The sequence below is a fragment of the Corapipo altera genome, unplaced genomic scaffold, assembly GCF_003945725.1.
Source record: "Corapipo altera isolate COAL_440 unplaced genomic scaffold, ASM394572v1 99, whole genome shotgun sequence".
Taxonomy (NCBI): Eukaryota; Metazoa; Chordata; class Aves; order Passeriformes; family Pipridae; genus Corapipo; species Corapipo altera.
The window spans coordinates 331323-354994 of NW_020884988.1; the positions used below are offsets into that span (position 1 = coordinate 331323).

The 23672-nt window shown below is 39.2% G+C and overlaps 1 protein-coding gene across 1 annotated transcript in view; it reads right to left on the reverse strand.

Annotated features, from left to right (window-relative positions):
* The window catches only part of MMP2 (matrix metallopeptidase 2), a 32870-nt gene extending 9798 nt beyond the window's left edge, over nt 1-23072 (reverse strand). The window contains exons 1-9 of the mRNA XM_027666252.1: nt 22739-23072; nt 19058-19284; nt 17528-17676; nt 15299-15427; nt 13531-13704; nt 7696-7869; nt 5681-5854; nt 4457-4612; nt 2530-2683 (exon numbers count right to left, since the gene is read on the reverse strand). Of these exons, the coding sequence (XP_027522053.1) occupies nt 2530-2683; nt 4457-4612; nt 5681-5854; nt 7696-7869; nt 13531-13704; nt 15299-15427; nt 17528-17676; nt 19058-19284; nt 22739-22882 (1481 nt within the window). The 5' untranslated portion in view covers nt 22883-23072. The remainder of the gene's footprint in view (nt 1-2529; nt 2684-4456; nt 4613-5680; nt 5855-7695; nt 7870-13530; nt 13705-15298; nt 15428-17527; nt 17677-19057; nt 19285-22738) is intronic.
* Nucleotides 23073-23672: the final 600 nt, after the last annotated feature.

Here is a 23672-nt window from a genome sequence, read left to right on the forward strand (position 1 = left end):
GATGGAAGTCTGGCAGAAAACCAAGACCCACGAGTGAGGAGAAGAGGAGAATGGGATGGGAATGCTGGGAATACTGTGGAACTTGAAAGGGGTTTTACTGCTGTGAGAATGACTTTCCTTTGAAGGCACTGAGCTGAGGTGAATACTCTGATGCTCTTGGATGGCTGTGTTAGCAAACATGGGCACCAGTTTTGACAGACTTGTTGGGCTGGGGTCGTGGGGCTCTTGGTGGAAGGGCCCAGTGCAGCTTTCTGTGGGGCTGATCTCTTGGTACTCTGGGGCCATTTTGTGGCCAAGAAAGGGCTGTTCATTGCCAATAGGGATCACTGGAATCTTAGCCTGCTGCTGGCATGGCCAAGAAGAAGAGTTTGAAAGGTATCAGAGGTGTCTCTATAGCCAGATCGAATGAACCCTTTTTGCCCCAAGAAGCTGTCGTACAGATGGAAATATTATGTTCTTCCAGTCAGAAGCTTTAAATCCCATTTCTGCATTGCTAAAATACAAAGTCTGTGAAAAAGATTAAGTCAAACTTCAAACCCAAAGCGCCATTATTCTGGATATCACATAGATTGGGTCTAGAAGCAAATGCACTGAAGGAATTACTGTATACCATAGCCTGTAAAATTACCCAATTGACCGTGACTTTTTGTTACAAAATTCTGGTGAATAGAGCTAAACCATGCAACATAATAATGAATTTTTCATATCTTCTAGCTGAAGATTTTAATCTGGAATAGATGACTCAGGTCATAGACCAGGATGACCAGGAAATAGAAACAAGTATTAAATTGCTGTTTTGTGAGGCAGACTTGTTTGTTGGTTCTTGCTTCCTTTTAAATTTCCACTGACATCTGGCAAGGAGCAATGAGCAGGTGAGTTGCAATACTTCCTTCGACTTCAGATGCTCTTTATGTTTTCATATGACAGGAGGCAGTGTTTGATTTAGGCAAGCTCAGTGAATGTATGTGGGCTCAAATCTTCAGTGGTGTTGGGAGAGTGTTCAGGGTAACTGAGCATAAATGATTTCAAATTGGGCATTGATTTATGGCAGGGAAAAAGGAGCTTTAGTGTCTCTCACCATGGTGCTGCCAAGTCCCATACTCCTTAGGAGATGCTCTTCATTGCTGAGCAGCTGGGTAATACAGGCCCTGGCAAAGGCAGTGGGAGCTGCAGCTGTGCAGCCACCACATTTTATCAGGAATGTCTCTGCTTTTGCATCAAAAATGTCTTTGTTATCTTCAGTCTTGGAGGCTTTGCACACACAGAGCCTGTCTCAATCACCAGTGTCCTGGATGTGTTATTACAGCAGCCATGAGTCGTGTAACACTGTTATTTAATGATTTTGGACTCAACCTGAATTAAAAACAAATCAAGAACAAGACTTTGCTCATGGATTTCCGTGATTTTTTCTTTATGAACGCGGGAAAGGAACAGATCCTTTTTGGACCAGCCTATCATAATGAAAGTTATGCTAAAACCCACGATTTGCTAAAACAATGTCTCCATTGTAAAAGAGTCATTTGAGAATATTGCCACTAGCTTTGGGTGAACTACTTTTTTTTAGGAGTATTTTTAGAAGTTGAGATTGGAAATTTTTCTGTAATCAGATATGAAATATCTGTCCAGAGTACAAACTGTATGAAATGAAATCAGAAGTAATAATGCCTCCAGAGCTTTACTCCCCTTAAAGTGATGGGATTTCCATTGCTGAATTACAATCCATTTTGAAGTTTACATGTCTCACAACTACTTCACTGTTTTGAGCAACCCTCATGTGACTTCACAGGCCAGTAGAGCTGACACCAGGGTTAATTTTTGCTCTCCAATTTGTAAAATTGGGCAGAAAATGAGAGAATGGGTCTTTTTTTTCATGTGGTTTACTTTGTTTGGTTTTTTGGTTTTTTGGTTTTTTGTTTTTTTTTTTTTGAGGTTTATGGCATTTCCTTGTCCTGATTTTAACTAGAACTATCACCAGCCCAGTTGTCATAGCATTTTGATGTGCACAGTCCCAGTGTAGGGCGGAAACCAGAAAATAAAAGTGCCGAAAAACTACCTAAAATAATGACTGAAGTTGAAAATTCCAGACTCTCAAATAAGTTTGAGAGTATCTCTAAGAAAAGGTGAATTTATGACATAATTATCTCACCTACGAAGTGACAGGAACCTCATGCAGATCAGTAACAGAGAGTTAGAGGTCCTGCACCTGGGGAGGAGCAACCCCAGTACACACTGGGGGCCAACAGGCTGGAAAGTAGCTCTGTGAAAATGGACCTAGAGGTCCTGCTCAAAACCAAGTTGACCCTGAGCCAGCAGTGTACCCTTGTGGCAAAGAAGGTGGAATAATTTACCCATAAAACCAGAATTTGCCATCTGCTTCCCTTAGGAGTTGGTTAGGACACTTTGCCATCTCTGAACACACAAAACAAAGGGCAGATATTGTATCTGATAACAAATTTCTAGATTTTGATGAATATGTCTCACAGAGTCCTTCACTTGAGACCCCATTGGTAAGCAATTTATCTCACTTACCTGTCTTTGAAGAAAAATATTTCTCCTCTAATTTGTGCTACTCCATCAAATACAATGTCGTGCTTGCAGAGCTCTGGAGTGACAGGTCCAAGGGTTGGACGTGGGCCTGGTCCTGGTCCTGGCCCTGGCCCGGGTTCAACATCAGGTGACACTTCTGTGGTGGTGAACAGAGATATTCTGTTACACTGAGATAGTGCTGCATCAAGAACACAAGCTACCGTGATTTCTAGAAGGGGAATCATTTGGAGGCAGTGCTTGAAGGAGAAAAACTTATGATAAAATCTTTTAAGAAGGAGAGTGGTTGAGTAGAGCTGAGGAAGCCTTGACTTCCAGCCCTGCATTAATCTGCTGTGTGGTCTCGTTGGAGACATTGTGCCTGTGTGTGTCTGTGTTGAGCTGCCTATTTAACCTTGCAGATATTTAGAAGTGATTATACTGGGTTCAGAAGTTAACATTACAATTTTTGTTTTGCTACCTTCTAAAAGGAAGAGAAATGCATTCCCAAGTCCTTCAACTCAGAATTATCAGCAACTCTGCTGAGAAAGTAGTCAAAGAGGATTTTTCTTTTTTAAGGAAGTGCCAATATTTCCCTAGTTACAAAGATGAATTTTGAGCCATTAGAATGATCTTTCTGCCCTCACCAATAATCAGAATGTGTTTTTCAGAACATGAACTTTTCCATCTGGTTTATTTTGTTTTATTATTTGGCTTCTGCTATATTGCCATATGATTCTTAGACATCAGGTTGGCTTTCTGTATGAAAAAAAATGGAGTGTAACTGATTTGTGATAATACTAATAAGGAGAGAAAACAAATATTTTTTTTAAATTATTGGTTTATATAGAAAGCAGTTTGTAAAGGGTTATATCAGTTATAAAGAAGAAAGAAAGGTAATTTGTCTTGAAGTTTTGTCTCAGGTATTGAATTATGCCTTGAGACAACTGGGTTAAATTCTGAACTCTTATCAAAGATACACAGCATGAGCTTAGAAAACTCACTTAACCTTGCCCATGTCTCAATTCCCATTCCTAATTAAAGCAGCTAAGAACAAGGAAAAATGAAGATTCGAATCAGATTTTTATGTCATGTGATAATCATTTTGGTATACTCTTATTAAAATTTCCAAAGTGTTGAATACTGTAGAATATAGTTCCAGTTAGGGAGATCTCCCAGTAGAAAAATGAAAAACACAGAAAGAGAAATAGTACATAGAAATGACTACTTAATTGACTGTAGTATACTTGTCCCTCTGCAAGGTGGAAAATACATACATGCAAGGAATTTTAATCATAATAATACTTATGCATTTTACTAACACTATTGGTGGAGAAAATAACAAATTTTAAAGATGTAGCAATGTAAGAATACTTAAATCTACTTTTTCTCCAGGAGCTTGCCAAATACATTTACATTGAAGTTTCAGCTCCCACACACTTTCTGCACATTATTGTGATGGTACAGCTTGAATTGTTGCAGGAAGACAACATGACCTGTTTCCAAGCTGGGGCACAGAAAACAATGTCCTTCCCCTCCTACCAGAAGCTACTGTCTGGGAAGCTCAGGGTGTTATGGAAAGTAACATCCAACCCCAACCACATCAGGGGTTTGTCCACGCTAGGGACAAACATGGCATTTCATTGGCCCAGTAAAGGTACTAGAAATTTTCATATAAAGGTTTGGTTATGGGGGCATTTTGCAGCTCCTTCTCATTCAGTAAATTTAGTGAGCCCCCATTCTTAAATTATGATATTTGATTTAAGTAGAAGCCCTGCCATTAACATGAAAAAAGCAGGGAGAAAGGAACAGAGGGAGTTTCTGGCATCGATGGGTTTGTGCAGTTTGCAATTTACTGCAAGTTCTGAGTCCCAAATTTCAACCTGTGCTGCATGCTTTTCTGATGAGTTCTGCTGATGAGGGAGGACTTTACCATATAGTTCCTGGATCCCTTTAATATCATCCTGGGAAAGTCGAAAGTTCTTGGTGTAGGTGTAGATAGGGGCCATAAGAGCTCCTGGATCCTCAGAGTGCTCTAATCCCATGGCATGGCCAAATTCATGGGCAGCAACCAAGAAGAGGCTGTATCCTGAATAACACAGTAAGATAGTGTTAGCTGTTTTCATGTAAATAGAATTGTGCCACACAGGTTGTTCACAGTCTTACAATTTTACTTTCCTCGTTACCCATCAAAAAAATCTCTCAATAGTAAACATAATAATTAGCTTTTACAGCCTGCAATGGTGAATGTCACACATATTGCCAGTAATGACATTTCATTGGAGAGATTCTAAAACCTCTTTTGTAGATGATGTTTGCTGCTTTCTCCCATGCAAGTGACTCTGACCGCAGTCTTAATACTTCTATGAAAAAAAGGAAGTGTAGCAAATAACATCAAATATCTTCTTTAAGCACTGAAAAATTAAACTTGCCATCTAAATATCAAATCTTTCTTTTCACCATGAAATGGCTTGTAAGTGATAAACACATGTGTAAGTCTGAATCAGTACTGGTGTACCAAATATTGTTAGGTTAAAAATCATAAAATGATCTTTTATTAATTATGGCCAAACAGTACCTGAAATCCGGCATTTTTTTTCTTCTGAAAAGAAGAACCTGAATCTTACATTTATTTGTAAATGTGAAAAAGCCTTTTGCTACACTTAATTTTACCCATGTTAAAAATAAGGACAAATATTAACCCAAAAATAATTTTAAATACCCTTATTCACCATATGAACTTTATACTGTCTCACTTTTTAAACATATTTTTCATCCTTGGTGATATCAGTCACAAATGTATTGGTTTTTTTACATTTAACACTTGTTCCTATTTTGGCCAATATCAGCGTACTTCATGCCAGTGAAATAGTATAGTACTTGTGGCTTTTAGCTTTGGAAGGGAAAAACTATTGGGGAGAAAACCATCAAATTATTTGTTTATTTGGTTGGTTTATATTTTGGAAAGATACTTCATCATTATAACCTTAGAAGGTCTGTTTATTTCACGTGGATGAGCTCTGGGACTGGCTCTTTAGCTGTAGTCTCACATTTAAATGCAGGAATTTGTCCTGAATTTTGGGCTGGGGAGAAGGTGTGATGCCACCACTGTGGTCACTGTTCAGTTGCTGTTTGTTGCTGTGACAAACTGCGTTACCTTGATCCGGACAAAAGCCCCACTTGCGGTCGTCGTCGTAGCTGCTGGTGGACGCACACCACAGCTTGCCATCGTTGCGCCCTGCACTCGTACAGGAATCATATTTATTCCCAAGGAAGATGAAGGGGAATACACAAGGAGCTCCCTCTGAATTTCCACCAACTGTTGACATGGCTGTGGAAAATGAAGGGAAAACACAGTGAGAAGGGGGGGGGATCCCGTTCGCGTTGTCTCTTACGCTACACACTAAAACCGGAAAGCGAGCAGAAAAACTGCAGTCCTCTGAAGAATATGAAGAGTGAGATTAAAAGTAATATTTAAAAATTGTCTGACAGAGAATAAAAGAGTCTAAGCATTGCCACTGCAATGAACTAGCCAATAGTTTTGTTTGGGGGTAAGAGCGAGCCCCAGACTCATGTTCGCAGCTCTGAGATAGCAGCAGTTAACAGTGTTTTGTGGAAGGTGATTGCCTGGCAGGTATCTTTTGGTGGTCTTTCCTGGGGATATTTTAAAACTGTCTCAAATAGATGGAAGGTAGGATTAGTGTCAGAAAGGTTAAAGAATTGTTGAGTATCCACCTGGCTAGTGGGTGTCCCACTGAAGCTTTTTATACCCTGACAGCAGGGTGCATTTTAAACCCATATGATTTTAAAACATTTTCTAAAGAAAAGGATATATTAAATGTGAATAACTTTTTTTTTAACAAGTTTTTCTAGTGGTGAGAGGGTGCAACTATATGTAAATAATAGTTTAAAGTGGGTATCATAAAGAGGATATGAAAAGAATATAAAACTATTTAAATTCATTTACACAACTACCTGACAATTACATTTCCTTTCAAATTATGGTCCATCTTCTGGGAAGGTTCATGAGAGCAATACAAAGACAAAGCTGGTTGTGTCCCTAATTATTTAATAGTATTTATTTATCATTCATTATTTCTTATTAGTAAGCCATAAATTAAAAAAATATATCACAACTACCTCAAGCAATAGTCTTGTGTGCTGAAAAAAAAAGCTTAAACTAAGTGTATTTCTTGGTTCCAGTGATAGAGACTATGTTATCTAGGACTTTGAATACATTGATTCCAGATATACTGGTTCTTTTGTCTGTTGAACAATCCTTTAGAATTTTCTCTTTCTAACTGTGCAGCGAGTTATAATGAATGTGATCCTTTCTTTTATTATTATTTTAAACATCTGATATGTAAAATTGAAGTGCTATGCCTGGTTATCAAAAGTAACAGGAAGCCAAATACCAGTTCATCAAATCTCTCCTGGAAATGGTTAGGTCATTTTCAAAAGACTCCAAAAAATCAAAAGTAGGATGCATATAGGTTGGAATGTATCTTCAGGGAGCTACAGGGTGACTGCAGCTTCCCCTTGGTTCTGTTAAAAGCCAGAGACTTTAGAACTGCCATAGCTAACTTAGACAGTCTCAGTGCTTGTGTCTCTAATCTGTATCCTAAAACTGAACACCTGCCAGGCATTACAAGGCTATAAATTATTTTTTGCTCCTTTATGTGGTAAACCTCAAGTTAAAAAGTACAAAAAATTGTGAAGAAAGCTGAAATCTATTTTCGTGGCTAAATCATTTCACTTAGTTCTTCTGAATTGCTGAAAAGATCTATTAACACAAGCTTAACATACTAAACAGGATTTCTTTTTTCAAGTGTAAATGTATTAAGCTAAAATATTATTCATGCTTTCTTCTGTCACATGAGACTTCTCTTCCAGGGCCATTAACAAATTGTAATCTGCTTGTAATTATCCCACAGTGGTAGCCATGTAGCCAGTTCAGTGACATTTGTGTATCCCTGATAAACCTGGTGTGCTATGACATGCAATGTTGTTTACACAGATTGCTCCTGTGCCAGTGACTTCCTTGGCCACCGCTGTGTAAATTGTGTCTAACTCATCAACTTTTGTGTGCTCTGGTGAAGGTGTGTAAAATGAGACTTGTTACTTAAAACAATGACAAATTAGACTGTGTTATGCAAGCAACATTCCTCCTACCGGTCTCTGGACAGAACCCGTACTTCTTATCCCTATCATAGTCTTCAGTGGTTCCACACCATCGATATCCATCTGTCCTGCCTTCTGTTGTGCACTGGTCATAGGATTGGCCTTGAAATTTGAAGGGAAATTTGCATGGCTGCCCATCACCATTGCCACCCATTGTAAAAAGTGCTGTAGGGAGAACAAGAGAGGAAAACGTCAACACACAAGGCTCAGCATCAACAAGGAATCACAGTGTGCCCATGGCAATGTGTGAAGGTCTGGACAGAGATTAGACAGCCACCATGTGTGGTGCAGCTCACGCTTAGAACCTTTGTTTTACACCAACATTGAAGTGCAAGATAGATCAGGGATGTTACACAAGTGTAGAGAAAAGAATGACTGATTGATCTCTATAAGTGAGTTGGGAATGAAGAAAATTCTACCAAGCTGTTTGAATGTGATTTTGTGTGTATCCTTTATAGCCTGCCTCATAACACAAAATTGATACTCCTTCTTAAAATAACATTTAGAAAGAGGATTCTGAGAAAATGGTCCTTAATCCTCTGCTGACTCATTTACCTTGTCTCTAAGATGTTAGCTAGAATGGCAGACTTTATCCAGTTTCTCTAAAATGCTGGCATACAGTGAAGTTGGATAATAACCTGTAGGCTCTTCCTCTAGGTTTGCATCCCATTTCTGAGAATCCCCACAGCTGAGCTCAGGCACTCAATAGATGAGCAAGAGAGGACAAATAGGCTGCTCCAATAAAGCTGAACACTTGGAGGCTTCTCCTGTCTTTTGCTTGGTCAGTGTTCCTGAAGGTCATGTATTAGTCTTGTATTGTCTGTCCATATGCACAAACACAGCCCTGTGGCTCAGCTCTGAGAACCAGAAATCTCTCTTGTGGATGAAGGAGTACAGACTAAATTGACTCAAGGGTTCTGGGATCTCTTTTAGGACTTTAGTAAACTTTCTGGAATATCTAGAGGAAGACAGATAAAATCTCACATGCTGATATTAAAAAAATGTATGTCCAAATGAATTCCATGGAAATGCAGGTGGCTTGGAGTATCTGACACCTTGTGAATCTGCCGGTGTCTTCTCCTGCCGGTGGCTGCTCTATCTGTGGGAATCCTCAGTGGCAGGACAGTGAGTGCCATGTGCTGGTGAGGAGAAACTGTGAAGGCAACAAACTGCTCTAGGCCTTGCACTGAACAGAGACAAAAAAATCCTTCATGCAGCTGTGTCCTAATTCCCCTTGAGATTTAAGAATGTTTGAATTCCCAGTGTAAAAGATGCATGATTTGGACTTTTTTTGAGGTGCCCAAGGGCACTTTATCCCTCTCTCTCACCCAGTTAAAGCTGCAAATACCTATCTGGGAAGGCATACAGGTCAGTTCTAACTTTGCTGTTGTTGTTTTTGATGACTAACCAGCCATTACAGCCTCGGTGTCTTTGTGTAGGATTTGAGAGGGTTTACCTTTGCTTAGTCAGACACATCAGTGGGAAGTGATGTTACTTATGGGTGTGCTTCACTTCTCAGAGTAGCAGTAACTAAAACCACCAGACTTTCTGTGCCCTAAGGGTGACTGGGAAGTGTTCTAACAATGGGGTATTGTGACACAGTTGGTTCATTTTGCCTTTTCCACTTAAACTAGTAACTGGCCACAGCATCAGAGACATGAACCAGCAAGTTACAGAAGTAAGTTCCAGACCCACTAATGAGAGGGCTTGGAGTTTTGCAGTCCTGGTTCACGTATATGAGCTCACTGAACTTCTGATCTGCCTGAGAGAGTGCTTCTATCCTTCTGCATCCTGAGCATAGAAACAGCTGCACAGAGGTCCTGTCTCTAGGCAAAGGGAACTGCAACACACACTGTGCCTCCCCCAAAGGGCAAGCGGCAAATACTTGGTTTTGTTTCAGATGTTGTACTAAGTTCAGAAAGGTGCATTGATTAGGACTGTGGTTATTGTGATTGGAGAAAGACTTTATTTTTTTTCAATAAAGAAATTATAGAATTGGAGGGGAAAATTAAACTGAGTTGTTTAGATGACTCATTTACCACATGAGCTGCTTCCAGCTCTGGGTCTGGCAAACTCTGCATTTTAATAGCCTTTTTTTATGTCGGTTTGCATGTGGCTAAGTTGCAAAAACCATATGGAAAGTCGGTCTCTTACTGCTTTGCATGCAGCCTTTCTGAGTCACAGTCAAAATGCAGCTTTTCATTTTGCTTGAGGCAACATCATGTGATGGTAACAACAAAGGTTTATTAAGTTTTCAATCCCCCTGCCCTCTTGTCTATAAAATTGCTATAATGTAAATGAAAGTTAAAGACAGAGACTGGGTCAGTTTCCCCAAAACAAAAACTTAATTTATGTGTAAGGGGATCTTAAAGGGCCTGACTCTTGTTCTGCCTCATGGCAAGCTCAGCAGTTTAAAACTTGATGAAGATACATTGATGAGAGAGCAGATTCAAACTGGGCATTACTAATCTGTGAGCTTCACTGTTAGCTCTTCCTAGAAAAATCCACCAGTTGTGATGTCAGGAAACCTCAGTCTGGAAGGCTGCTAAAACCCCTGTGGCACAGATCCAAGGTGGAGGTAGTGCAGCTTCACGAGGGTTCTGCCTGGGAGAGCAGGCAGGCAGCAGCCTGTGAGAACTGTGGCTGATGTGAGGGGGGTACAGGCAGAGGACAGCTTTCAGCAATGTTATATACTGGAGAATCAAAGTCAGGAGCCTAAACTGCTTTTAGTGTCAGTGGAGTTGAGTAAAGAGAGATTCAAGATCCCTTGATGCTATATGGCAAAGGGGAGGTTTGGCACATCTGCACAGGATTAGTGTAGTAACTTTCTGCTCTACTTTCTTCTTCTTTGACAAAGGATATTTGCATCAGTTTACAAAATTAAGGTACTGATCTGGGATTTACTTTAGAAAAGCCTGATGCAGTACCATAGCTTAAAAAATGTTTCTATGTATGCACCATGGCAATAATGAGAATTGAAACTCACTTCAGTGAGTTAAACATGACAGAAACAAAGACCAACAACTAGGAATGCTGCCCCCAACACAGACTCTGATGTAAATCCTCCTCTGTCTGAATTTATTTGCTGTGGTTTAGCAAATGGTAACTTGGAATAATGAGTGAACAATGCCACTCTGGATTTAATGAGAACCATCTGTGAATAACTACTCATGGATCTTGCAAAACAATTACATCAGAAACAAAAGGCTGTTCCTTCTGTTCTGTTTCAGAAACCTTGACACAAGCATATCCAGGAACTTCACTTTCAGAACGAACTCTTCCTGACAGTGCTTCACTGCTTATTTATTCAGCCTTGAATGACTTCAGGATTTTACAAAGGTATAATTTGGGGTACATGGATCTCCATTTGTCCAGTTACCTATAATGTGGGCTTTGCTCTGACTATATCTGAGTATTTGGAGCATTTTAAAGAAATAAGCCAAATTTTTCTCTTTTCTGGCTGAAAGGGTTAATCTGAGGGATATAAGATTTGGGGAAAGCGGGAAATGAAGGAGGTAGCAAAGTTTCAGGACAAAAAGATTGTGCAGGTAAGTACACGTGCATACATATAGCCTGCTGAATGAAATCTTAGGCTAAAGAAGCTACTTCTGAAAGTCATACAATTAAATGATAACTTTTTTTTTTTTTAAATTAACTGAAGTCTGTTAAAAGTTCACACTCCTGCTTGTTCATCCTCTGTGGTTGTATAAATAGCTGCCATCATGGTAGATCCTGGCTCTAGATGTGATCTATAATATGCAGTTAGGGGTTTAGAAATTCAAGAATAATTTTTTACCACATTAGGGCTAGAAGACTGACATGTTCTATAAGATTATCTTTGGAAACCACTAGCATCCTGATGCAGAAAATCTGTAATTTTATATTGGAAACTGTAGGGTCTTGTAAACAAGCTTGAAAAAGCCCCAAAATCTGTCAAGTAGGAGTCTACTTAGTGCTTGGCTGCAATAGGATACTGGAGAAGTTTGGGAGACAGAGCACCTGAACTTTTTCTACCTACACATACCGCGTGTGTTCTTAGCAGACACGAGCACATTAACACACATACATGTGTTATAGTACTTGTGAGGCTTCTGGGATATGCTGGGCTGTGCTTTTGCCTTCTTGGGCTCACAAACCCCTGAAGATGTTTTGTTAGCTTTGCATCTTAAGTATCACTAATTTTCTTCCAGCAATCTCCCTTCTCTTTCCTTGTAGGAATTGCATGTAGCCATAATATTGCATGTAGCCATAATATTATAGGTAAATTTAGTATTAGTGTTTCAAGTAGGATTAGCACGAGTCTGAAAAAAGCACCATTGCTTTCTGGTTTATTCTCTTTCATAATTCTCTTATTATTTGTTATGACCCAGCAGTAGTAGGCAGGAGTTTTAATGACCCTGTGGATCCATTGCTTGATATGTAAGGTGAAAGATGAAGCACTCCCTGCTAATATCTACCCAAAGCTAATAGCAGTACAAAGGGAAATAAATGAATGTGGGAAACTGCAGTTCTGGGAATGTCTGTTAATATATGTGCCAGGAACTGGCAAAGAGGAGATGGAACAAGTGGCTAAAAGCAGCTTACCTCCTCTACTCTTCTCACTGCTGATAAACTTGCTCAGTAGGCTACAGCCAATTATACCTAATTGCTTCTCTAAAGGTTTCCTGCTGTGTGATGTACAGGAGATGAAATTCACACTTGTACTAATAAAGTCTCTAAAATGTTGTATCCTCAAGATGTAAAGACTCATCAAGATTTTCAAGCACAGAAAAATGTGCTCCTGTTGTTTAACAGGAGACATGTTTTCATAATTTCATTTGAAAGATAATAATAAACTTGTGTATACTTGTGTTGGCTACACGAAGGCATTATACACTTTGTCCAATCTTTACATGAGTGTTTCCAAATGTGAAATCATTTGCTTGTGAAACAGAGGATTCTGTTCACATTCCAAAAAGTTGGAAATTAAGTACAGTCATAGCTTTCCTAGACCCTCTAACAGTTTTGTACGGATACTGATGCAGTGTTGTGGTTTCTGAAAGACATTAATTCCCATATCTAAAGTGGGCTGTTGTCCCTGCTTCATGAGGAGGAGTCCTAAGACATGCATTAAAAATAAAACCCTAAATTCTAAAAATGCAAGTGCTCTCCTGGCTAGCAATTTTGCAATGTAGCAACATATAAATAAATTTGTACTAGCACAGGTGTTAGCTAGAAAGTTGGTAATTTTCATTTTGAAAAGCAGTATGAGATCATTTAAAGGGTGATTTGTGACAATAATAGTGTCATGTTGCTCTGCAAGGGCTCCTATACAACCTGGGCCACCAGTTGGTAAAATTGGTAAGCAAAGCTATGGAGGTTTGACTTAATGGGTTTCATCCTTAATAACTCATTTTTCTCAGCTACTGCTCTTGCAGAAGATGCAATTTCAATTGTTTGTGGAATGGTCTGCAATTTAGGGAGACATTTCTGTCATTTAGTGTCCTCCAACTCCAAATTTTGCCCAATCCTTACTCTCAGAGGTCTTTCCTTGACTGTAAAACTTAACTTGGAGTGTCTTTGATGTATATATGGGGCTGACATTGCTTCAGGCACACATTTAATATGTTTGTGTGTTTAGAGAAAGACCTTGACCTGGTTCTTCATCAGCTACCAACTCTTCTAAACCGAGGGAGAGTGTAATGAGTTTTGTCTGCTTAGAGAAAACGAGGAGCTGTAAATCTAAATCTGCCAGAAAGGAAGCGGGAAAAGTACAAGGAGAAGTGGATGAGCAACTAAGGGAAAAGTCTACCAGGAAAAAAACTGTAGAAACATTGATTTACTTACATTCATGGGGACAAAAGCCATATTTGCCATCTGCATCGAAGTCTTTGGTTGTGGAACACCAGAGGAATCCATCATTGCGTCCTGCATCTGTGCAACTGTTGTATTCCTTGCCATTGAACCAGAAGGGAAATTTGCAGTATTCACCATCTGCATTTCCATACTTCACTCTAACCACTACAAGCAGAACAAATGCAGTGGTGAAATTAGCCACCAACTGATATAAAAAAAAATCTTCTTTTCCTGGAAGATACTGATATAGAAATGCAGTCTGAATTTCCACTTTGAAATTCAATATGCTGCTGGTCTCTCTATTGGCATGATGATCAGAGCTGAAATAATAACTGGCAATTTTAAAAGAATTACATGGATATTACTCACAGTGAAGTGCTAGAATCAGCCCAGAAAAATATATATGTTGTTACCATGGTAAGGCAAAGTTATAAACATGCTGTTAATACATTTAGTAATTTAATTTTATTGGTAATATGGTCTGAAATGTTCAGTATAGTTCCAAAGGTTCCAGGCAGCAGCTGAACATGAGCTGAACATGTCTTGTGCCTCATAAACCACTTGGTTATTTCCAGTGTGACTTGAATGAGATCTGTTGGGCACAGGGGGACAGGGTGGAAATGCAGGCACACCCAGATCCTGGGATTTATTACAGTTTATCACATGTGGTCTTATGGCTACAGTATTGGTGCTGTTATATATATATATATATATATGCATATTAATATAGATAATTCACTTATCCATAGCATTTCTTTTAATGGCAGTAACTAACTGGTTGCTTGTGTAGTATTTTCACTTATATGGAAACAGTTTCCTTCTGTCTCTGGGGCAGGGATCCAGTCCAGGTAGTACAGTTACTAGTCAGTGACTCTACTAAAGGTAAAACACAGCCCAACAGAAGGAAGATGACTATTTTGGTATTAAAGTTCAATTTTTTTTTTCATGGGAGGACAGATGAGAAAACTAGAACGTGAAATGAAAGACAAACATGACTTTTCGTTCTTATTCTAAGTGTTCCAAATTATTTTACAGTACAAGAATTATAATTAGTATATGGTTGTAGAAAAGTTCAAGCAAAAAAAGAGGTTCCAAACTACTAATACTTAGCCTTGTTTGTCTAGTTCAGATGATATTATCTGAACTGCAGTTGTTTCTTCTAAAAGGTGTGAGAACTGCCTGTTAAAGATTCTTGGAGGTGTTCTTAGTCCACTGTTGGATGTCAATTTTGTTTCACTCATCAGCATGAGTGATTTATAGTCCAGTTGTTTTTAAGATACTGTGAATATATAAAAACTTGCTCAGGTGGATGGCTCTACTTTTAACAACTGGAGCCACAGTTTAAATAATATTAAAAGGGTATGTCAGCAGAAAAACATTGACTAGTCTACCTCTTACAAATGAACTAAGAGGTGGTGTAGTTTGAATGCCTGAGAACTGAAATGTTCAAAAATGTAGTCATGGCTTTGTACTTTTACCACAATTTGTGAAGGTTATGAAGCATCAGGCCTATTGTTAATTCAGTTTTTCATGAGGCAGCAGTAGAGGAACAGAAAGGGAAATCCTTTGTGACATTTATTAAGGAATTACATAAAATTGTTGTAGAGAACAATCTAAATCATAAAAATAATAGAAATGAGTTTTCAACTCCTAATATTTACTGACAGTCAATGAAAACATTTAGTGCAGTGCCCTGAAACAGCATTAAAATACAGCAGCCAGCAGGCTATATGTTCTGAAACATTAAATAGTCTGGTACCTTGTCCCTCTCCAAGAGTCCACAGTTCATCATCATCAAAATGGGAATCTCCTCCAATTCCTGGCCCTGGTGCAAAGGCATGAGCCAGGAGACCGTCTTTGCCATCAAAGGGATAGCCATCACCGTGTTCTGCAGGAGGAAGCAGACAAAATGATCTCAGTTTCTAAAGACCTCAGCTCTGTCAGACTCTCTACATGAATGATGATTATCATGTGCACTTCCCTATTCAAGACAGCAGCAGAATACTCTGGTGAGGGAGTTTATTGGTTTGGGTTGCGTTGGCAAGACTGAACCAGAAGAGAAGCAGCCAGTTCTTACAAAGAACATTAAGTGTCAGTACTGCAGTTGTCACAGCATGTTATTTTATATCTCAGAAGTATTGTGCAAAGGAATCAAAGATTGTGAAGAACAGTGAAGTATTGTGCATTAGATGTATGACTGCATACGCTGTTACTTCTCAATGGAGACTGATAGGGAGCTGAAAAATAAATGTTGTAGATGAGGGATACTTTGAGGTAATTTGTATCAGTCTCCAACACAGAAATTGGAAAGTAAAGTCAGATTTCATCTTGCAGGCTACTCTTTTCTTTATGCAGGATTCTCACTACTTCGGGCAGGAAAGCAAAGCTGAGTGTCTCAGCAGTGAGCCTCGGGAAAACTTGATCTTGCTGCTCTGAGTGGAGCCTATTCCTCCTCCACATCAACCACCCTGAGGCTCAGGCAGCTCACAGGGCAGCAGCAGGTTAAGTAGCTCTCCTGTTATTACACTGTAGGCTTTTCTTGGAAGTCCACCACATGTGGGTAAGGCAGGCTGGCACGGGCATAGCCCTGGTATTCATAACCTTCCCACCACACTGACCTGTGCATCAAAGCTGGCTGCCAGCATCTCTAGTTGCATCATTTCTGGCCTTTTGGTCTGATGTCTTGCCATTTAACAGAAGCCCTAAATACACAGGCCTGATTCTCTACTCTGTTACACTGATTTCAGGCTGGTGTCACTCTCAATACTAGTTCAGTTCATTCATTGCAGGAGAGTAGTGTCAGTTGTCAAGGAGAAGATTTTAACATACGTTAGATGCTTTACTCCCATTTATTTCAAAGCAGATTCTTTGCTTAAGAGAAAGGTTAAAAACGAAACAAACTTGGGGATGACTCATCTCCTGTGGATGTGACATTCAGTAAAGTGATAAGAATGACTGAATGTGCAAGGAGCTCTTTGCCCACAGTTTCTGAGCTGACTATAACCAGCAAGTTCTAAAACCAGTAGAAACACTTATGCTTTTATAAGACTTCTTTTTTTTTTTTTTTGTGAACCGAGCTGGCCTGGATGAGGATATGAAAATCTGAGTGTACAGAATCTCTGAAGCTTTTGAGGTCAACTCATCAGTAGCTAAAGCAAAGAAAACCAGCTTGAAATGAAGGCTTTTACAAAGAGCTCAGTTATTCTTTGAACTGTTCACTTCACTTCCAAAATCTACCTCCCAAGTGATTGGCTGTACAAGTATCTTCATTAGTATTAAAAATTCTGTGACTGTCCAGAAGAAGTCAAAATTCCCTGTGTTTACAAGGGAAAACTATAAACATTCTTTCAGAGGAAACCAAAATTAATTGAGAAGGCATGTACAACGAAAATGAATCAAGTCACCTATAATCAGCTGGACTCAAACCATAATTCAGTTTGTGATGCATGTTTTTAAATTCCTCCAGACCAAAGAACACATTGAAAGCCTTCATTCTGCTATGCTAAAGAATGGAAACCAACTATGGAGTCAAAATTGAAATCCATTTTTCAGCTCCAGTATGTTACAACCTTCACCACTATCAATGGAAAACAACGTACAGAGCTATAAATAAATGGTATGATGACATTCCATTCTCTTCTGTGGTGGGAAGCCAGCTCACATTGTCTGAAGATCTGTACCAATATTTCTCAGTTCCATTTCTGATTTGTAAATTTAAAAATAAAATTTTACCCCTAGCAATTCTCTTTTGGAAAGATAAATATAGTAGAAGGATATTGTAGAAATACTACTCTCTCTCTCTCATGTATAAGTAAGGAAAAAAAATCCTTGTGAAATTAGATCTTAGCTTGTATAAGCCAAGTGCAAACAAGGACAAGATTTGCCAGAAAGGCTCATGGGTGCTACTTACTGAGGGTGGATCATTCCAATACTGGGGATTAATGAAAGGAACAAAACCAAAAACATATGTAAAAATAGAAAAATATACCCCATCGGCCAAAATTAATCATAATGTCTGCTTCTCCATCGTTTATTCGGTTAAATCTCAGCGGTGTGACATCACTCCAGACTTGAAAGGCTCGAGCAAAGGCATCATCTACTGTCTCAGGATCCAAATCCGGGGTATAGCCTATAATCCTTAGAGGTAAAAGCAAGAGTTAATTAACTCACACACCTACTCCCTGTGTTAGTTGTTTACATGCTGAGTAGATTTAGAGGTGAACCAGTTCAGAGGTAACACTGCTGATATTAACACATGAGATCTAAACACCTTCCTTTGGATTAGAGATGTGTTTAGGTGTGGTTCTTGTTATTTATTTTATTTTGGAATTGATGCAGCAGCAAGAAGAAAATTGTGTATCCAGAGGCTGTAAAGCCTGCTTGGCAGTGAGCCTTACACAAAATATTCTGGGTTTTGCATCAGCACTGAGATCAGAAAAGGAGCTCAATAACATTCTGAAAGTTTCAAGTGTGGATGGTTTTCTCAGAAAAGCAGCCTTTCTCCCTCCTCTTTGTTGCTGTGTGTTGTTTCATCCTGTTGAATGCTAATCCTTTACTAGTGTGTAGGTTACGTGGGAAATAGGAGGAAAAAGCACATATGATAGAGACATAGGCCTGATATGAGAAAGGGACAAACTCTGAAGTGTGTTGCTTTCTTCTTCATATGTTTTAATTGGATTTCCTTGTGCCTTATTTCATAACCCACTGTCCTCTATACAAAGACCAGTTTCCAATTGATTTCTGCTGGGGCTGTGCACAGTGAGGGAAACTACTTTGTGCCTAAGGAGAATGAGGAAGGATCAGAGGAAGCACATAAGCAAGTGAGAGCTTTGAGGGCTACCACGTTTTTTTTCGGTGTTTGTTGGGTTAGTCACAACCTGAGGGATGCTTTGAGCCAAAACTTGTGAGGGAGCAGCAGACTAAGTCAAGCGGCTCAGACAAATCTGCTGCTTGTTCTCATTGGTGCTAAAAGTTTCTTCTTGGACCACCTCAAGGTAATGATTTTTTTTGCTATTGACTGTAATTAAAGCTGTATTGGTCCCTCACTCTCTAGCTGAAGATGAAGAAATTGAAATGTGCCAAACTTATTGCAGGAGACTTGCTTTAACTCATGTCTGTATATACTTGAAATATGATTGATTTTAAAACTTGTTTGATGATCTCCATTTTTAGGACTGCTGAATGCAGATGAGTTTGGCTTCTGCAATCAATAAGTACTGTGAGATACTCCTGCTCCAGCTCCCTCAGGATGCTTGCTGCAGAGCAAAGAGTAAACCCCAAATCTCTTTAGTTTCAACCAGAACCATAGAGTTGATCTTAAGATGATTATTCCTGAAATATTACAGTGACAGAGGTATTTGTTAAAGCATCTGGTAGTCATCCAAACACAAGGGGATTCTCATTCAAGGAATCCTGTTTAGCCCTCTAAGCACCTACTCTAGTGCTCAGTGGCTTGTCTGATTGGTTCTTGAGAGCACTGTGGTTATTGTGAGCAGAACCCACCATCACCAGTCAGTACCTGTATGTTATATGATTCTTTTCCCATTTTGGCTTTCTTGGAAAGAAGTTGTAATTGGCTACATCGGGGTTACCACAGCGGGGTTTCTTCATTGTCTCAATAGTGTTCTGATCCAAGTCTCCTGTTTCAGGCAGCCCAAAAAATTTCTGCATTTTCTTCAGGGTATCTTTCAGGACAAATAAATTGCAACTGTCTTTTGGGCACCCATAGTATTTATTCAGGTATTGCTTGGGAAGAAAAAGCAGAGAACAAAGACTTCAACATTCATAAAAGAAACAGTTAAACATCACAAATAAATTCTGTCATTTGGTGTTAGCTTTCCATTTGTAATTTGCAAGTTTTCTTTTCAAAATTAGTAACTGAGGCACCAGCAGAATCTCCTTAATTGACACAAAACATCCTTGATCACGCAACATTGCTAATTAAGCAATCATTTCCATTATTAGCGATCACCTTTACTTAATAAATTGCTTTTACTAAGTAGAGCATAGAACTTTAATGTAGAACTACAGAGTAAAAATGGGTTTGTCTTTTTTTTGTTTCTTTATGATGTTTAAACCTGCTTACAGTTTTAGATTCTCTGTAATGTTTTCTTGGAAGAATTTGGATTATTGAGAAACTTGTCAAGGTATCAAAGCAACCTCACAAATGAGACCACGTTATTTTCAAAGGAAAAACCCCATTTTTTATTCAGACTGCACAGAACTGTTTGAATGTTATGTGTTTGCTTTTGAGTTAAACATTGCTAAGACCTGAGGAAGAAGGTAACATCTCAGTTGCTTGGACGCTGCAGGCAATCAAGATCTGAGTACATAAAACTCCACTGAATGCTCCAGCACATTATGGCCAGACTGATGTTTCTGATACAATCATGGTGGCAATCCATAAAATTATCTCTCATTAAAAAAATAGTGGTCATAAGAGGCCAAAAAGACAGGACAAATCCCATTATTTTCTTCTCTTTCCTAAAATGATACCCACTAAATTCTCCTCCCTTTCTCTCAAGTATGGGTTTGTGATATTTGATGATATTTGATGCCTAGCTGTCAAAGAAAAGCTACAAAGCCAAGTCAAAGGGCAGGTGTTCCCAAACTGCTGTGCAGGCCACCCAAATGGGAGCTGAGCACAGAGCTGAGATGCCCTTGCCCATGGTGCTGTTAGACAAGAAGATTGCAGGTTGGTGATCTTTCTGGTAAAAATGGTCTGTAGCAGAGGAAGGAACATCCTTCAGGTATTGTATCAAAAATATTAACTATAGGTAGGAAAACAACTAAACAAGGTAAAGCTGCCAAAAATATATCAGAAGTATCAGGGAGAACTTATTCAAACTGAGGATTACAAGAAGCCTGACAAAATGACTGAACACTTAAGTTCTTGAGCCAGAGAGTATTCCCAAGGGAAACATTGCTTTATGTGTCTAATTAATTGCTGAAGTTCACCCAAGGAGACTGGGGATAAGACCACAACATCAGCAAAATAAAGCAAAGGATATTTGATGACTGTAGTTGGTCAACCCTGAATTTCACCACCCTCCTCACAAAGTCCAGGGGAACCTCATCTACCCTGCATAGGAAATGGTTCAGGGCTTACTCAGAAAAGGATTTAATCAAAATGTTACACCATTTCCTTCAGAAGGTTCTCCATCCACCGTGATTAAGCACAGAGTGAGACTAGTTTTTGTGATTTCTGTAACTTCTGATGTGGTATTTCTCCAGCAGAGACTGTGGCAAGTAAAGGGCATAGAGTGGTTTCACCTTTGCTTCCACTTAGCTGCTGCCTACACATAGTTAATGGGGCCTGGTGGAGATTATGTGAAATGCATTATGAACATAATCAAGCAAGCCAGTTTGGAGGCTCTGTTCTTATCCCAGTTTTCACTTTGGCGTAGTTTGATAGATTTTCTTATGCTTCTGCTTGCATCTCCCAATGAGGTACCGTGATATCATACAGACTGTACATCAGAACTGAAGTTTAGTCAAGAATCAGGCCTCTGCTCTTGCTAGTTTAGGTTTGGGAGAGAGATATACAACCAAATATAAAACGAGTCATGGTAAAGAATTTTACTTGCTAGGATTCTAAATAAAAAGCTGCCCCCTTTCAGTGTTTTCTGAAATGGAAATTTTACTGAAGATGAGAAATGAACATGACCAGCTGTTCTATTAGAACAGAATTTTGAAGAAAATGTAATGTCTATGTAAACCACATCTTGGCCTAGGCTGTGAAATGCAGTTTCCCCACAGTCAGCAGGGAGCTGTGGTGATCTGGAATTTTGATCCAGCCCATTAATGAAACAGAGTCCAGCTGCAGCATAGCAATTTGTGTTCTGATGCTGAGTGTTGGGGCTGTTCTGATGGAGGGTGTGAGGAAAGGCAGTCAGTTAGCATTACCCAAGAATACTCCAAGAAAGACAAAGAAGAACTGCAGACTTAAACCAGCTTGTAATTTTCCTCTGAGTACACATAATAAATAGGTTGTTGGAAAGAAACAGATGAGGGGAGATGCGGATTGCTGTTATTGAATAAAAGCCTGGCTGTGTCTAAGAAAAGAGATTATCTGAGTGGTTAAATTACTTAGACATGTGGGACCCCACTCTCCTCTCCCAAATGCACTGGCCCCTTCCACCCCCCCATCCCCTGGCTGCTGTGCTGCTAAGGAAAAACCTTGGGTGAATTTGTTTTGTTAAAGACTGAGGAGTGCCCTTTTTGGGTCAGTTTGTCTGTTTTTCCTAAACTCTCCAACACAGCTGCCATCTGGAAATTCTCTCTCTACCCTCCCCCAGACCTTCTTTAACCTGGCAAGATTTCCCAAGATGCACACAAACTCCTAGAGAAAAGTGACCAACTTTCAAATCTCTATGCCCTAAAATAAGAATAATTTATCTCAATCTTCCTTAAAATGGATTTACTGCTGAAGAAGAGAAATGTCTATAATTTACATGCTAAAATAAGGATAATCCATCTCAATCTCCCTTTAAATGGACTTCTCCTTAATGTCATTTTTATGAAGGTCCACAGGGCTAAAATAAGGTTAGAATAAAATGCTGTAGAGTTATAGCTATAATTTGCTAATATCACAGAAATCCAGACTCCTTTTTCTGTTCCAGATAGGATTTGGGAAAAAAATATTTTTTTAAACCCTTGATGAGATTTTTTTTCAAAGTCAAAACTAGTCACAATGGCTTCTGAAATTCAAGCCTGCTTTCAATTGCAATGTCCTTTAAAGCTGTGTTTATGCAACACACGGTAAACACTCTGGAAAATACACTTCTGAAAGCTGTGCTACATGCATTAAGGGAGTCTCAACAGCCTTCACTTCTATTTGATTTAAGTAAGAAAACTAGATGTCTCTTATTTGCCCTTCTCCCCTCTTACTATTGCAATCTTTTGATCATTATCGCGATGATTTAATGAAAATATTTTGTATGTTCAGACTTAAGGGAAAAAAAAAAAAAACAAACCAAATCACTTTCTTTGCTGGCTTTAAAAATTTTAAGAGAGGAAACATTACTTGGCTCCAGTTGTAACTTTTGAAAGCTGATACCTTTGCTAGCTAGCTAGCAGTTCCAGAGACTCCAGGGAGAGAATGCTACAGTCATTCCTTAGCCTCAGCTGAAACAAGAAAGAAACATCTGCTTATGAAACAACAATATAAATCTGAAGCAAAGATGAAACCAACACTTACCACTGCTAGTTCTTTGTCTGTTTTGGGAGTGCTGTCTCCAGGAAACTTAATGATTGGTGATGGTGCAGCTATAGTTTTGTTAAAAAGATATATTTGGATGAATAGTACTTGAAAAACGAAGCCACAGCCAATGTGAGTCTTCATTCTGCCTAAACTTGTGCTCTCCTCTTTGGAAAAAGCTTTTCCCCACCGTCTCTCTGTTACTTTAGCTGCACGGTGCACCAGTTGCTTATCTGCACATCTTAAGTCTCGGCACCGTTTTCCCTTTTGCTTGCTCTAGCAATTCCTTTGTATGTTTAAAACATCCAGATGCGCAGTCTCAAGCTACCACAAGAGGAAGTCTGAAAACTAGTGGAAACATGAGAAAAGGGCAGTTACCAGATGTGATTGCTGTGATTTTAAGGTAGCAACAGGCAGATACTTATTATTGCTGAAAGAGGCCACATTTTCTCCTCATTTGCATACCTAAAAGTGTTTGCTTATGCCAGAGTGCAGGAAAAAAATAAAATCTGGCTTACTCTTGAACACGGAGTCCCATTTATATTTTAAATTTAAAAAAAAAAAAAAGGAGAAAGAAATTACTAAACATTATTTTCCTGACTAAGAATTTTAATTATTTTTTTTTTATTTTTAGCCTATTTTTATGTCACAGACATAGTGATATGCTTTAGTCATGTGCGGTCACGCTCCTACACAGTGCCTTACAGCAAACATTTTGATTATGGATTTTGGGCAGACCCTGAACAGGCCAGTGCAGCCGAGTGAGGCTCCTTGTCCCACTCCTGCTGAGGCTACACAGGCTGTGTACACAGGGCTCCCCCACACTTGGTGTGAGCCTCGCTCCCCCCTGCTCTGTGCAAAACGTGCAGAGCTCTGAACAAGATTCTTGTGGCTTGTTGGGTTTAGAACCAGCTGGAGGCTTTGCCACCAACAG